The sequence below is a fragment of the Microtus ochrogaster genome, unplaced genomic scaffold (assembly GCF_000317375.1).
Source record: "Microtus ochrogaster isolate Prairie Vole_2 unplaced genomic scaffold, MicOch1.0 UNK127, whole genome shotgun sequence".
NCBI lineage: Eukaryota > Metazoa > Chordata > Mammalia > Rodentia > Cricetidae > Microtus > Microtus ochrogaster.
The window spans coordinates 353900-371266 of NW_004949225.1; the positions used below are offsets into that span (position 1 = coordinate 353900).

Sequence of the window (17367 nt, forward strand, 5' to 3'; positions counted from 1 at the left end):
GGACAAAATCCCTCAGGCTGCCGCTGCCATACTGTCCCCTAGGCTTCCGCTGCCATGTCATCCCCCGGGAAGGACTGACCCTCCAACTGGACATCAGAACGAGCCCTTTATCTCCTTTGTGGCATTTGTCAGGATATCTTACCACAGCAGTGAGAAGGGTTTGTGATACAGGCACCATGATGAAATCAAAGATGGGTTAGGTATCGTCTCTGATTTTAAAAATGTTTCCTTTAAAGTTGACTAAAATTGGGTGTGGTGGTAGAGGCAGAGGAGCACCTTGAGTCTGAGGGCAGCTGGGCCACATGGCAAGACTCTCACAAACAAGAACGAAGGCACACAGGTGATTAGAACAGATTATAATAATGGTGAAATGCAGTTGGTGTGTGCAAAAGCGCTTCAGCTGACTGTTGACATGGTAAGCAGTGGCTTACTGTGGAATCCAGGGAGGTCTCAGCTTCCTGGGAGGAAGCGAACATCTAGATGTCTTGAGCTGGATGCCTAGGGTGGATGGAATGGGAATGGTCACCATAGGCTCTTACATTTGACTGCTAGGCCCTCCCTCTGCCTGCCTCTTATCTCAACATGTAAGTTCTCCTCTGCCGCTGCCTGCTGCCATGCTCACCATCAAGATGGCCAGGGCCTCACCCTCTGCAGCTGCAGGCAAGCCCCGAGTTAAATGCTTTCTTTTATAAGGAGCCTTGGTCATGGTGTCTCTTCACAGTAATAGAACAGGGACTAAGGCGGAGTTTAACCAGAGGCCCTTCTGTTGGAGAATTAAAGAATTACCTCAGTAGAAGCTTACTCTATTCCAAAGATCTAGGAGCTAACACACTTTAAAAATGAAGAAACGGAGGTCTAGGGAGGTATAGTGATATATATATACACATACATATACATTCTAAGGCTCAAACTCACCACTGAGCCCACTGTGTCTGGGGCTCCATTCTAGGCTCAGGCAAAAATTCTCTTCTAGTAGTTCAGTCCCTTCTGCCACATCGCTTTCTCAGGTACAAAAATGAAATAAACTCCAACGGCACCATTGGGGATAAGAATCCCAGTTAGATTTGAAGGAATCCCATTTAAATGGGACTTTGATTGTCAACCACGCTGTCTCCCTGCCTCTGCTCTCACTCTCCCAGGGCTGAGCCATCCTTCTGCTCTGCCAGGAGTTATCACACCAATGCACCAATCTAACCATGGCACTTCTCTACTTAAAAGGCTCCCCGCTGTACCAGGACTGTGTTCAGGAGGCCTCTCCCAGTCGGCTCTGAGCCTCTTTTCCAGTCTGGAGCTTCGCTGTGTACTGCTTCCTAAGTGAGACGCAGCTGCAGCCAGGGCAGCCCAGACCTGAGCCCCAGACACAGAGGGCTGGGTAGTGAGACCACTACTTCCTTAGAATAGAAGCTTTCTTAGTCTGCACCCCTGTGCAGTGAAACAGAAAAGCAAATGCTTTGGGGCTGGAACCAAGCTGGCAGCTGGCGCAGCTTAGCTAGAAAGCACGAAACCCTGGCTTTCATCTCCAGCACCACACATAACCAGTGTGGGACTGTGATCTCAGCATTCAGGGGGTAGAAACTGGCATCAGGAGTTCAAGGTCATCCTTATCCACTAGCAAATTTGAGGCCAGCCTGGGCTACAGAAGATCTTATCTCAAACAGACAAATGAAATTCAAGGCCAGCCCAGTCTTGTGTCCAAAATAAAAGAGCCTTCTTTTCTGTTACAGAAGGGAACATCACTAAAAATTAAATTGATGCAATGAGCAATTTAAAAAATGCCAACCCATTGCAAATATATGACCCCTGCATATATTTAAAAAGTATTTTTCACCTCCAATCGTACCTAATTTATTTGAGTGTATTACCCAGAGTAAAATACATCTTTTCTCTGAAATGAGCCATCTCCTCACTAAAATCGCCAACTATTTACTTGTCCATTCTTAAACTTAGGAACTGGGGGTGTGGCTTAGGGATTGTCCCGCATGTAGGAGGCCATTGGTTATGCTCCATCGCGGCAAAGTAACAATCAATTGCTGAAGTACTATTCTACGATTTCTTACTCCCCAAAATGCCTCATGCACATAGCCCATTTTTCTTTTCCCTCTCTGTCCCCAAGCCCTATACTTGAATGAGACTATTTTCCCTACTGTACCACCAACTGCCTGTGATTACTTACTTATGCAAATAATTAAGATCCTTTAGGACAGGTGCCTATTGCCGATCTCCGCCCCCTCCTGCCCCCCCTCCCTTAGTTCGTGTTTGGTAGCACCAAGAACTAATGTTCATCACTGACTATGGGAATGAATGCTCAGAGTCTAAAAGTCTCTACGACCTTTAGATCTCGCAGTGGAAACATTTGGGCAACAGATATGCCTTGCCGTATCACTTTGATAAATCAGGATCACAGCATTTGGGAAATTAATTTGAGAGGATCCAGGAAAGGTCTAAAGGGTAAAAACAGCTGGATGAAAGCTAGCAAGAGTGACTGATTCCTATTATACCACACTTTGTCTGCCATCCTAGTATCTGTGATGCGTCTAGGACAGAGAATGGGATGGTGTCAAGAAGTTTTCTTCCCTGCCTCAACTGTAGATCTTTGTCCTCCTATTTTTAATAGGAAGGTCTTTCGCAATCCAATGCTCAGTTTTCCTCCTGGGATCCAACATCTTGGAGTCTATTACGGATGACCCAACTCAGGACTTCAACCACTGGATAAGATCGTGGCCAGAGCCCAGCTGGAAGGCAGCAAGAGGGTTTGTTCCCAAGTTCAGTGGGGTCTCCTGCCGAACCCCGGCAGAGCAAGGCGCAAGGGGCGCCGCCCAGGACCGCCGTTGGGTGTGCAGAGCTCCGCTCGGGTTGGCCACCAGGGGCATCCATCTTCCAGGAAGAACCCAGTGCACGGCCAGGGCGAGGGCGGAGAAGGGGTCGGCCGAGGAACGCCTTCCCCTCGGGCCACAGGACCCCCGCCTCGCCTGAGTCCTCTCGACCAGGCGCTGAGAGCGGTGGGCAGAGCGAGCGACTGGGCGGCCGCCGGGAGGGGGCGCGGCTCCGGGTGCGCGTGTCGTCGCGGCCGCCAGGGGGCAGCAGCGGCCAGTGGGCGGCGGAGAAAGAGCCGAGGCGCCCGGCGACCGAGGCGGCAGAGGATCCTCGCAGCGCCGGCTCTGGAGACGCGAACTCCGCCGGGGCTGAACCGGGCGCGTCCCATCGTCGCCGCCGCCGCCCTCCGAGTCCCGCCGAGCGGACACGCGTGGGGACTGTCACCCCTTCGGCCTGCCGGGCGTTGGCACGGGCGGCAGCATCCCAAGCTCGGGGCGCAGGCAGGAAGGGAGGTGGCGGCGGCGGCCGGCGGGGCGCGACCCCCGCGCGGGTCTCAACAATGGTGCTCGGTGCTGGCGCGATCCCCGCGTCCGCCCCGCGGCCGTAGAGGAAGCTGCCGGGCGACGCCCCCCGCCACACGCTCGCCCGAGTTTGCGTGGCTGGCCTCACCGGCTGGGGCTCCGCTCGCTCGCCAGCGCCCACGGCGGCTCAGCCCGGAGCATGGTGCCGGCGCCCGGCTCTCTCTAAACGCTCCTCTGCCTCCTCCTTCTCTCGCTTCTCCCGTCCCTCCCGTGGGTGCTGCCTCGGGCTTCTCGGCGAGAGGGAGTACAACTCTCTGCCTCTCCAAGGAGACCGGCCGGTGACCACCCGACCAGAACTTGCCCATTGAAAGCAAGCCCGGAACAGCCGGAGAATGTCCACCCCGAGCAGATTCAAAAAGGACAAAGAGATCATAGCCGAGTATGAAAGTCAAGTGAAAGGTAAGGATGGGAGCGGCTGCCTCGCTCCTTTTGTGTGCCTGCTTGTCATTGTGCTCCTGGAGTTCCCGTGTGTAACTTGGTTGTCTGCGTGGGCGGAAGGTGGCGAGGGGACAGCTCGGCTCCTGGCTGAGCCCCCAGGGCGTCCTATAAGGCAGTCTTAACCTGATCAGACCCACTGGGACAGGATACCAGGTGGCTTCCCCAGGCTGGAGCTATCTCCAACGCTGAGACAACTGGCTGGAACTTAATCACCTTCAGCTGGCGATTTACTCAAAGGCCGGCAGCGCCCAGAGTTCCTGCCCAGTTGTCATCATCACCCCCCCCCTTTTTTTTTTATAAATGTGAAATCATTGTCACGGCATATTTTTTCTATGGAGTCATTTTGGTAAAGTCTGAACGCCTTAGTGGTCGAGCGCCTCGCTGATGAAGGCTGCTTCTTCCGACAGACATGCACACTTTTCTCTGTTAATTTAGTAGGGCGAGTCCCCTTTATGAAATCGCTCTCTCCACGCCGTGCCACTTAAACCTACAGCGACTGCCGGAATCTGACTCCTCCTTTTTAGCAGGACTCGGGTGCCAGCCTTCACACTCACACGAGGATATTGCTTTATCATTTGCTGGAGGGCACTTGCATATGAAATGAAGGCTTGAGTAGATGAGTGAGTGGTTTCAGTTCATTTGCATAGCCAACTAACGAAGGCAACCTAAATAAGGTGGACTGAGCCTTTTTACTTTCTGTGCTTCATACTTTTAAAAATATATATTTTTTTCTTCCAATTCAAGTGTTTTGTTTTGCACTGGGTGTTTTAATAAACATCTATGTATTTGCCCCCCCCCCCGCATGTGTGGTCTTTCTGTATATTTCCTGATGAAGACAATGGATGGAGTGTTGAGATCACTGCTGCTCAGTGGTGCATTTAGTGCAAAGTTGGAAAAGGTTGCTCTATCAACACCTATGTGTATACCTGGTGTTGTGAAAGGGAAAGGGCGATGGAGCCAACACTAACTGTGCTTGCCTGGGGAAAGGCTGGAGCCTCTGTGTTCTTTTGTATGAGCCCTGGAGAGGACTTGGGGCCAGGGAATCCTGGGTCACCTGAGTGGGAAGGTAACTCAAGACAAGTTCCAGTCAAACAGGACACATGTTTCAGGGCTGGCCTTTATAGTGGAGTTAAGTATTTTCTGCAACCCAGAATTCTTTCTGCCTGTCATGAAGACAGTTTATACTCCCATGAACTCTTAACATTGATGCTGAAGTTATATTAGCAGAGAATTATTTCCTTAAGTCAGGGAAACTTTCTAATGAGGCGAACAGTTTTTCTCTGTATGCCCAGTGTAGCCTAAAGCCTTTCATTGACAGACAAGGGCTCCTGCTCAATCACTGTTTCTCTGCGCAGGTTTTTGGTTTTCCTCATGGCTCTTTGTGGCAGGCAGGTCTTCCAGAAGTGGCAATCTGGTTTGCTTACTGCTGGGAGCGCTTCCTGGCACACTTCCTGTCCATAAACCTCTCTTGGTTTGGGTATCTCACTTCAAGCCATTTTGACTGCATTTGACCCCTTCCTAACCAAGTATTTGAATATTACCATAATTTCTTCTGGGGGGGGGAGTTCTGTGATAAGCGGTAGCTGGAGTATTTGAGAGTATAAACCTTTATTAAAGGTAAAAATGGGATTTGTTATAATGAATCAAATCTAAAACTAAGGGAAAATGATGAATATGGCGAAAGGTATTTCTGAAATAACTCAGACCCGCGACATGTGACTTTTACCTTACTCCCTTCCATTGTCCACACCCAGTTCTAGGTTTAGGACTTCAGTGAACCTGCCCAGCCTTGCCTGGCCCTGCCCTGTGGCCAGACTTTACCCTGCCTGTGTCCCCACTGCTGAGGAACCTGAGTCTCTGTATTCATATGCAAACATGGGAATTGGCTGTCTTAATACAGTGAGGTCAGTCCCAGCTACAGATTCACCTGTCCTCCCGGGCGAACCCTGAGAGTGAGAGAGATGACAGTTCACAGCACTTACAGCCATCTGTCCTGTGAAGCAGACCCCTTATGGAGGAGAGCCTGAGAGACACCTCTGGGGGCCCCCATTCTCTTCCCTTCCCTGCCGCCTCTTCAAGGGGAGTGCAGGCACCAGGCCAGGATTGAGATTTGTGATTTTGGATAACCTACTCTTTTAATCCCAGCTAGCTCCTTCATCCCATGCTAAACAAAAGAAGCAGCCTCTTCTGTTGCTGAGGGAAGAACCTGCCTTTGTTGGCTGCATTAGGTCTGTTCCCAGTGAATGAAGCCACAGGCGTGAACTCGGGGTAGCTTGAGCAGGCAGGCGAATGGGTGATTCCGAACCATTTCCATTTTAGGTGATTTTTTTTTCACCTTCTAACTTTGAGCCCAAGACTCTTGGGGTATTGTTCTTTCTCGTTACCTCCCATTTCCCGGACAGCCACTGGATTTACCTCAGAATTCCTGGGGTAGTATTCTGATCTGATAGAATAACTCAAGTTCCTAGATTTTATCACTAGGGCTGCTTGCAAAGGCTGGGAGAGCAAGACTACCTGAAGCTGTCCTCAGCCTCTGGTAATAACATGCGATTTCACGTGTGTGGCTGTAACTGCTTTTAGTTCTGTGATTCATGTTGGATAGGTCTCTTGTTTGTCTCTGGGGTGTGGTTTTTCTTATCTATGAAGAATTTACATTTTCTCAATCCTTAGGGTCTTTGAATCTAATTGAAGATGTCATGAAAATTCATATTAATTGCTCCATAAAATGTTCAGGCTCTTCCCTTCTTTTTTTTTCTTGGCTGTCCTGATGCGGATGGAATCATCTTTGCTTTTAATTTTTTCCGTAATGAGTCAATTGAGTTCTTGGGAAATCAAATTATAATTCAATAAAGAATATGGAAAAATAAAGCTGTGATCAGATAAATATAGAAGAAATTTGTAAAATGAAGTAGGAGCTATCCAGATAGTTAAAGAACAGTTTGGTAGGGGCAGAAGCATACCTACCAAGCCACCATTGAAAGAGTCTGGCCATGTCCCATGTCACCAAGCATCTCAAACACAGAACCAAGAGAGACTTGGAGGGGCTAAGGCAGAGACCCTGTTCTTTAGAAAAAAGAAACAAAGAAAGGTCAGGGGAAGAATGGAGAAAGACAGAACCTTGAGAAAAAAAATGTGGTTGCTATTAAAACGTCAGCATGGTGGACAAATGCATGAGATTCCAAACAGTTCATGGCCACTCCTCATCACCTCTGGCAAGCTAGGAGACTGGACCTGCTCACAGGAGCTTGGGGATTACCTGGGGGTCTCTCCAAGCAACCTCAGTAAATCTGTAGAGAAAGGATCCACGAGTCACCTAAGTGGAACCTGAAACGAGAAGCCATACATTTCTGAGGGAACGCTAATGAGACACGTTGGTTTTAAATAGCACGCATTGGTTGTTCGGAGTGGACAGCCATGATCTGCTGCATCTCCTAGGATGGGAACCTGACCCCAACCCCCATAGCACAGAAGGGACCAGGAAAATCAGTGCTCCCTTGGCCACTCTGCTACCTGGGATACAGGAAGTACACTTCAGTGCCATCTGGAACATAAGGACATGGCATTTTAAGATGGTGTGGGTTCATGCCATGCCGTGAACTTTAAGAGGGAAGTTTTAAATGCTAGTGTTCCCTGCATGGTCATGGAATTTGCTTTACTGTTGCCGTATAACTGGAATGGAAAAGGGCAACTGTTTGAATTAGGAACTAAAAGTTTATGGTTGGGAGGGCTTTCAGATGTTCTTCAGTTGTTCTGGCCAGCCCAGTCTTTCTTACGATGCAGGGAGGCCTCATGACAGCTATGTAATTGTACAATTAACTGTGGCTTCCTTGAGACTAGAACCAGGGTCCTTCTCATTTGAGGAGTGATAGTTTGCTTCCAAGTGTCCCTGGAAGGCAGTACTAACCCCCTGAGAGGATTTGTTCCTTGAAGACTCACAGTTGAACCCAAGTGTGTGTGTGTGTGTGTGTGTGTGTGTGTGTGTGTTTGTTGGGGTAAATGATTCCAGTTATTAAATTATCTCTGGGTTTATTCCCCTCCTCGCCAAGATCATTTCAAGGGACCACAGTGCCCAGAGGCAGCTTTACATGGTGACCTGTAAGGTTAAGGAAAAGTGCACGGTGAATGTGCACCCACGGTTCTGTTGAAACATTGCAGCCACTGTGATGAAGCCATTTGCCTGACTAACTTTCTAGATGGTTCTAAGCCAACATGTAGTTGCTGGGAATTGAACTCAGGACCTCTGGAAGAGCAACCAGTGCTCTTAACCACTGAGCCACCTCTCCAGCCCACTGACTAACTTTCCTAACTACAAAATACATTGATGAACACTTTTGTAGGCCAATTTGAGCAAACATCCTTCCCCCTGAAGGGGATAAAGGTTAGGGTATGGCACAGACCAGAAAACCCCAGCTCCAACCATTCCCATTTCTTTGGCCTGGGTTGACCAGGAGGAGCACACTGTGTTAGCCATGTGCGGGGTTTTGGATTGTGTCAGAGCCTTGACTTCCTTTTCTTTCTATTCTTTTCCTCCTCCTTCTTCTTGCCCTTCCTCCTATTCCTACTTTTCTTCTTTCTCGTTGTCTCCTTTTTGGCTGACTTGGAACTTCTCTAGCCGAGGATGGCTTTCAGCTCCTGACTCTACCTTCTCCTCCTCAGCTCCTGACGCTCCTACCTTCTCCTCTCAAGGACAGGGGTCACAGGTGTGCTCACGCCTGTGAAGTCACACCTACCTCGTCTTCCTCTGTTTGTGCTACCTAGCTAACAAATTAAAAAATAATAATAATAGTTTGTGTTTCTTGTCTGCTGCATTTGATAGATAATTGCGTGAAGACACTGTTACTTCTGGGTCCAGAGCTGCTTTCTTGTTTATTGACAGCCGACACATTGCTACCCTGTTGACTTCTCAGGGAAGATGGGACACAGTTTAAGCGCAGGCTTGGAGTTAGCTATCTGCCTTGCTACTAACTCCACTTGTGACATTGAAGATGTGGCTTCTTCATCTACAAGACATGGATAATAATAGGACCGCCTTGCCTTTGTGGGGTTGCCCTGGGCTGGTTTGTGGGAAACGTTCAGCCCAGGCTTAGCACATAATACACGCTCAATAAATGTTAGTCATTGTCGTTGTATAATTATTTCCTTTGTGTCTTACCTAACTCTTGTTGTGTTCTGATTTAAATAAGTCTTTTGAAATCCAGATACCTAATCTCCAGTCTTCCTACCTAAATGGATTGTCTGCAGGGTGGATCTTGAATTAGCCTGAGAAAGTACATGGACTTTAGAATGGATTATGTTTCCTGGTGGAGCAAAAAAAAAAAATAGGAATTCTATGGGCATGAAAGACAGACGCCGAGCTCTTTATAAAGGTTTATTTATTTATTTTTATATGTGTGTATGTGCGTGCTTACATTGCATTTATGTGAACCACGTGTGTGCAGGTGCCTTCAGAGGCCAGCAGAGGGAGTCAGATAACCTGGGGCTGAGTCACAGGCCATTCAGTGTGGGTGCTGGGAACTGAACTTGAGTCCTGAGCAAGAGCAATAAATAGACTTTTTTTTTTTTTTAAAGAAAAATCAGAGCCGGGCGGTGGTGGCGCATGCCTTTAATCCCAGCACTCAGGAGGCAGAGACAGGTGGATCCCTGTGAGTTCAAGGCTAGCCTGGTCTACAAGAGCTAGTTCCAGGGCAGGAACCAAAAACTATGGAGAAACCCTGTCTCGAAAAATCAAAAAAAAAATCAGATTTTTAAATTTAATTTTATTTTGTATGTATTGGTGTTTGGCCTGCTTGTCTTTGCACCACATGCTTGCAGTGCCTGCAGTTGCCAGAAGAGGGCGCTGGAGCCTCTGGAACTTGAGTTGCACACAGGGTCCTGAAGGCGCTCTGAAACAAACCAGGTCCTCTGTAGGAACAATGAGCCGTCTGTCTCTCTAGTCCCTCTAAGCACTGTATAAGGTGGACTTTATTCTGGGTCATTATTTGTTTATTCAAGTGCATACTACTAACTCTAAAAGTGACTTTTCTGAGGTTGGGCGGCCATATTTGCTTAGGACTTTGTATTCGATTTTTCTCTATTTCTGTTTAATGATGCTACCTGGGAAATGAGAACTGTAGACCACTGGCTGAGTTTACCTGTGAGTGAAAGCACTCCTGTGAAGTCAGTAAAGTCACTGACTTAATGCCATAGTGTCTGAGAAAGAACCACACTCTGCAGCCTCGGCTGGGCTTGCACTTGCTCTGAGCAATACACGGTTTGGGACCTGGATCTTCACGGCTCTAAGATTTGGGATTACAGCGTGCACAGCCACACTCAACCCCTTTCAGAGTCTATACAGATTTTTTTTTATTTTATAAATTATTTTAGAAGTGAGAATTTCTTTTATGGCCAATTTGCTTCCAATTCCCTAGAAAGGAATTCTTTATGACGTCATTGTTTTATATTTATTTATTTATTTATTTATTTATTTATTTATTTTTTTTTTTTTTTTTTTTTTTGAGACAGGGTTTCTCTGTGGTTTTGGAGCCTGTCCTGGAACTAGCTCTTGTAGACCAGGCTGGTCTCGAACTCACAGAGATCCGCCTGCCTCTGCCTCCCGAGTGCTGGGATGACGTCATTGTTGATGCTTCTCCCCACCCCTTGTACAGGGCTTCACAAAACATTTACAAAATGAAGAGAATCAAGTGTAGAATAAAAATTTGTTTATATTGCAAATAAGCGTGGCTCATTCAGAATTAGAATACTAGAGTGCCCTCCTCCCCCAAGTAAGACCACAACATTAAATAGAATTAAAATTGTTTTGCAACTTCTATTTAGAAAGACATGGGATTGGGAATAATATATCTGTGGGGGGTGGGGCAGGTTTCAAGGCATGGTTTCTCTGTAGCTTTGGAGCCTGTTCTGGAACTTGCTCTGTAGATAGGCTGGCCTCTAACTCACAGAGATCCGCCTGTCTTTGCCACCCAGGTGCTGGGATTAAAGGCGTGAGCCACCACTGCCCAGTTTAGTGTTGATGCCTTAACGTGCATAATGTCTGAATAGAGCTCCTTGTAGTTGACTAACTTGTACACGTGGAGCGTGATGTAGTCATTTATAATGGTTTTTGAATAGTAGTTATTACATGGTGAATTATAATAATTGAAAAGAAAAGGTATATAAAAGGATGGTGATATTAATTATAGATAATCATAACCAGAACTAACGTTATTGTGTGCTCAGAGTGAGCAACTGCCATCGTGGCCTCTTCCCAGGGGGAGACAAACTTCACAGGTACACAGAAAACTGTCCCGGGCAGGGAGATATCTACTTGTTTGCTCGTGGCTCCTCCATCCTGCATTTGGGATTCTGCTGTGCCCTGTTGCCCTTGGCAAGCTTTGAGACTTGATGCTGGAACCTCATGTTCAGCCTCACTTTCCTGGAGGATGAGGATGGGCAAAAGAAATCCAAGAAAGGATGGTCTCTGTGTTGGTGACAGTCAGACTTGTCCACAGGGCACTTCCACACTTCAGCGTCCCTTTACACTGAAGTTAGCCAGCAGGAGTCGGGTGGAGGGCTGGCGAGAGGGGAGCACACCGCCCTCATCTCATTTCCCTTCCCTGCATGTTCTGTTCTGAAACATACTCAAGGTTATAACACATGATAATTTACACGTAAAGGAGGAAGACTAAGATGAGCTCTGGGTACCAGATGTTGCCAATGTTCTAGAGATTTCCATGCTTGTTTCTTTGGGAACATACTTCTCTTTTTCCCTACCTTTACCCAGAAGTTTCTTTAAAAACTCACTATAGTTTTATAGTTTTCATTTTATTTTGCTTTGTTTTGTTTCTGACACGGGTGTTTTCTCTGTAGCCCTGGCTGTCCTGGAACTCTCTCTCTCTAGACCAGGATCAAACACAGAGATTTACCTGCCTCTGCCTTCCAAGTGCTGGGATTAAAGGTGTGTGCTACCACCACCTGGCTAAATTTTTTTTACCTTTGACATATGATACATTGATATATAAAGAACATGGAGTAGTTTCATTTTGTACTGAGTTTTTAATGGTATTGAGGATTTATTAAAAATTTAAAGATGGAATGATATGAATTTGGCACATCTAATAAGAATATGTGCTGTGGTATATATGGTTGATATTATGACATTGGAGTTTTTTCCTTTTTTCTTTTATTCAATATACCCATGGAGAGATAGGAAGTAGGCTGAAATACACCTAAAATAAGATTTGCTCATGAACTGATGATTATTACGTATGTGAGACTCGCCACATTCTCATGTGTATGTGTGTACGTGTGTGCTTATGTGTGCATGCATGTGTGTGCGTGTGAGTGTGTGTGGTTTTCCTAATAAAGAATTTAAAGATGACTGAGGCTTTAGGTCGGTGACAAAGTGTCTGTCTGTCTGGACAGGACATAAATTTTTCATCTCTAGCGTTAGAAATAACAGTATATATTCTTCCGACTTCCATTTTTAACTTAATATTACATCGATACTTAATATCAGGAGCTATAACTTCATTACTACAGCAAATATCCTCTGGCGTGTAGTAGTATAGTACATGAAAATGCCATAAGCCACTTTCCCTTTCCACTTTAAGTCTGAGCTGTTGGTAGTGTTGCTGACTGACGACATTTCAAATGCTGTGTGTCTGTTAGACTCACGGTATTTACGCTCTTACCAGTGGAGAATGGGAAGTCCACACACATGAAAAGCACATAGAATTGGCCAGTGTGTTAGCTACAGCGCCGGCTATACTGCTATAATACGGAGAAAGAAAGTCGGGCAGTGGTGGCACACACCTTTAATCTCACCTGTCATGAGGCAGAGGCAGACAGACCTCTGTGAGTTCGAGGCCAGTCTGGTCTACATAGTGAGTTCTAGGACAGCCAGGGCTACATAGGGAGACCCTGTCTCAAAACAAACAAACAAAAAAAACCCACAAAAAACCTTGAAACCCATAGATCTAAATAACAACAATAACAATAATAAACAGTACTAAAATATAAATGTTTCCATCATTATTATCATTATCATTTGCTATTTTGAGAGTCTCACTGTAGCCCAGGGTGACCTAGAACGCACTCAGTAGTCCAGGCTGGTCTTGAACTCACTGCAGTCTTCCTCCCTAGGCCCCTGCAGTGATGAGATTAGGAGTGTGATGTCCCATGCCTCACTAGAAGTATCTTCCTAGCTCATCTGTGTAGGCGTGTAGTCCAGGGCGGGAGGATCTCTCTGCTCCTTTAAATTATCCCGTTTCTACTTCTCAGTGCTGCCAGAGACTAGGGGACTGAACATGGCTGCCTGTCTGAAACCAGGTCTTGAATATGTTTATAGTCCAGCTTGCAGCAAGGGAAAAGCAGGTACAAGATTTTGAAATTCATCTGCTCACATGGCCACACCTTGCTGCAAAGGAAGCTGGGAAATGTAGTCACTCCTTATAGCTAGACACCCTCATAGCTAGGCATAGTAGAGACCAACTTAAGTGTGTGCCTGGCAGTTGCCATGAAGACCCGTGTTTGGAGAGGCTGTGGAGTGAGATGATATTTGGTCTTCATTTGTATGCCTCTGATTGCTAATGAGAAAATCTTTTCCCATCACAGGCTACTCGTTTGCATAGCTGAAGTACTTACTCATGTCCTTGCCTCTTACTGATTTGTGGGTTTTCATTTGTAGTGTGTTCTTCATGTTAGTCTGTTTTCTGTTACATTACAAACATAATTCTCTCAGTTTATAGCTTGTGTTTTGACATTTGAAAATAATGTTGCTTGGCAAACCAAAGTCATTTTGATTTGCTCAAGCATATCAATTATTCTTATTTAATTGTTTTTGCTTGTTGAGGCAGAATCTTGCTATGTAGTCCTGGTTGGCCTGGAACTTGCTATGTAGAGCAGTCTGGCCTCAGAATTAGAGCGATCTTCTCGCCTCTGCCTCCCCTGTACTTTGACAGAGGTAGGTGTGTACCAGCATGCCTACCCCAGTTGCTTATGTCGGTGTTCAAACAATCCTCTTCTACTCTCAAGTCAGAGAGACATGTTCTTTTATCATCTTTCCCCAAAGGTTCTTGACTTGCTTTGGATATGGAAGGGTTTTGTTGTTGAGACAGGGTCTCACTATAGCTCCATCTGTCCTAGAATTCACGCTGTAGACCAGACTGGACCAGACTAGCCTTGAACTCACGGATCTACCTGCCTCCACCTCCCCGGTGCTGGGATTAAAGGTGTGCCTATCTGGCTAATATGGGAGTTCTTAATTGAGCTGAGATTTATTTCTGACATGTGGACATTAAGAACACATTTGTAGGTTTTAAACTATGGGCATTTTTCTTCATTTCTTCAGGTGTTTCTTTTAAGGATTTACTCTTCTCTTGTTTTATGAATTATGTGTGTCTGTGTGGGTGTGTGCAGGTATGTCTGTGTGGGTGTGTTCCATGTGTGTCTGTGTGGGTGTGCGCAGGTGTGTGTGTGCATATGTGTGTGGGTGTGTGCACGTGTGTCTGTGTGTGTGTGAGCAGGTGTGTCTGTGTGTCTGTGTAGATGTGTGCATGTGTGTCTGTGGGTGTGTGCACGTTTGTCTGTGGATGTGTGCAGGTGTGTCTGTGTGGGCGTGCAGGTGTGTCTGTGTGGGTGTGTGCACGTGGGTGCAGGATCCCGAGGAGGCCAGAAGGTTCTGAGTACCCTGGCGTTGACTTACTGGTGGTTAGAGCTATAAGATGTGGATATGGGGCTGGGCGGTGGTGGCGCACGCCTTTAATCCCAGCACTGGGGAGGCAGAGGCAGGCGGATCTCTGTGAGTTCGAGGCCAGCCTGGTCTACAAAGGGAGTTCCAGGACAGGCTCCAAAGCTACAGAGAAACCCTGTCTTGAAAAAAAAAAAGATGTGGGTGTGGGAACTGAACTGGGATCAGTGTGCACTCTTCACCAGTGAACCATCTTAGTCAGCTTCATAAAATACATGGTTATTTCTGGCCACTCTTGTGCTTCATTTGTTAATGTAGTCTTATACCAGTATGACACCGTCTTAATTGCTATACTTTTATTATTATTTTTTAAACAAGGACTCATGTGACCCAGGCTAGCCTGGAACTCTGATCGAGTAGCCTTGGGTAACTGAGTTCCTGATTCTATTGCTTGCCTCCACCTCATGAACGCTGGGATCACAGGCAGGCACCACCATGACCTACGTGTAATAGCTCTACATTCAGTAGACAAATCTTCCTTCATTGTTCCCTTTCTAGGTTCTCTTGGGGATCTTAATTCTTTCTCTTCCAAATACATCTTATTTTTGTTTTCATATGACACTGGGGATAAAAATGCTCATAGCTGTTGTTTGTTTTTTTACTTTTTTGGCTCTTACTCTTTGCTCTTCTGGGGGCCTGCCATCCAGCTCCCAAATAAACACAAATGGAAGCTTAGTTTTTCTTATAAACTCTCGGCCTTAGCTTGGCTTGTGTCTTGCCAGTTTTTCTTAAATTATCCCAGTTACCTTTTGCCTCTGGGCTTTTTTCCTTTTCTTACTTCTGTATACCTTACTTTCACTCTTATTCCGTGGCTAACTGGGTGGCTGGGTGGCTGGGTGGCTGGGTGGCTGGGTGGCTGGGTGGCTGGGTGGCTGGGTGACTGGCCCCTAGTGTCCTCCTCTTTCTATAGTTCTCTCTATACTCCCTGCCTGCCAGCCCCGCCTATTCTTTCTCCTGCCTCGCTATTGGCTGTTCAGCTCTTTATTAGACCCTCAGGTGTTTTAGACAGGCAAAGAATCACAGCTTCACAGAGATGAACAAATACAGCGTAAACAAAAGCGGGACATCCTAACATCGTTAAACAAATGTTCCAGAGCATAAACAAATGTAACACACCGTAAAATAATATTCTACAACAGATATCCTCGTGCGTGTTGGGCAAGAACACTGCCAGGGAGTCACAGTTCCTAGCCCCCACTGTGTTTTCTAGTCTGTTCCCCTTTAGGAAGTGTTATTGGCCTTTTGGCTGAGACAGATGCATTGTAAGTCAGCTAGAGGAAACTTAGCACCCGTGTGTGTGTGTGTGTGTGTGTGTGTGTGTGTGTGTGTGTGTGTGTGTAGTTCTTCTCTCCATGGTATGGATGTCACCGTGTAGGTGACCATTGAAAATATCTGGCTGTAAAGTTTAACATTTAATATTGCTTCTGTTACAGTAATGTCATGATCCAGTCTTTTCCACTAATGGTCATGGGATGTCTTTTCAGATTGTATTCTGGTTGTTTTTATTCCTGAGAAGTGACATCTCACCAGATGAGGACAATATGATATTATAAAAATCTATTTTAAAAATATGCAAAAGTGGACACATTTCTACAATGTTCCAACTTTTCCAAACCGAGTTGAAGAAATAGAAGATGTAAATAATCCTATCACGATTGAATTTAGTTTTTCTGTTGCCGTAATGAAATGCTGGAGGCTGGGTATTTTATGGAGGAAAAAGCTTTATTGAGCTCACCGTTCTGAAGACTCAAGCACAGTATCTCTGGAGAGGAACTCACGGGGGAGACATCAGCGTGGGGGAGCAGAGCCCTCCGTGCAACAACAAGAAACCACACTGTTAGTTCGGAAGGCAAAGGGGATGGTTTGCCCTGTTGTTGTAGCCTCTCTGAGGCACTCACTCGGGTAGGTTCCACATACAGGACCCCAGTGAGGTCCCACTAGGTTTTGGTTCTACCACCTTCACACACAGCCACAGTGTGCTCAGCCTTGCCGCTTGTATCTTTCAAGGGTTGGTGGTAACTCATTCATTAGCTCATGCTTGCTTGTTCCTGCTTCTCCCTTCAGCATTACAGACGGTGGGTGGGTCTTACTGTCACGTGGTACGGAAAGGGGCGGGCTCACAGGTCTGGGCGCTCGCAGTGTTTGATGGGCATTTCTACACGTGCTACCAGAATTCTGTGTTTCAAAATTTCCAGACTGCCTTTTTTCTAGCTCTGTAGAATTTTAATTATACACATCTATCTGTGTTCCTCAGATACCTGATTTATAAATAAATACCTACCTTTCTATAATTAGGTCAGCATTTTTATTTCAGTATTTCATTTTTGGTTGGGCATCTTACTCCCTGTAATGGTCCCTGGGGTCAGATCATGAAGTAATGTACAGAGAGCATTGTGTGCTGTGGCACACTAGTTCTTTTTGTTGTCTCTGTGGCCCGTTATCTTTTGCATGTTTCTGGCATCCTCCTAACAGCTGGACACTCTGCAGGAAAGAAACTTTAGCAGATTGATACATGTTTTGTGGAGTGCAGCGGGTCAGAATGCAGCCTTAGGAATTAGATTCCTTGCAACAGTTTAACCACGGGTAATTTGATAATGATACCCACTTCAGAGTACTGTTGAGAGAACCAGAGTGTTAAACAGACTGGTTAAGCACACAGCATATGCGACTGCCTTAACGAGCTAATGAATTCTGGTCCTGGAGGCAGCAGTAACACTCTTAAGGCTCCGTGACAGAGGAAGCCAGGAAGAGTATCCTGTATCCTAGATGGGTCCCTGGATAAGGAGAGAACTAAGGGGCTCGCTGGGC

At 46.3% G+C, this 17367-nt stretch overlaps 1 protein-coding gene across 2 annotated transcripts in view; it reads left to right on the forward strand.

Annotated features, from left to right (window-relative positions):
* Positions 1-3143: 3143 nt before the first annotated feature.
* Srgap1 (SLIT-ROBO Rho GTPase activating protein 1) overlaps positions 3144-17367 on the forward strand; it is a 285799-nt gene continuing 271575 nt past the window's right edge. The window contains exon 1 of one of the 2 annotated variants that reach the window (XM_026778325.1): positions 3144-3794. In XM_026778325.1, coding sequence (XP_026634126.1) covers positions 3728-3794 — 67 coding nt within the window. In that variant the 5' untranslated portion in view covers positions 3144-3727. The remainder of the gene's footprint in view (positions 3795-17367) is intronic. The other variant, XM_026778323.1, reaches the window with a different exon arrangement.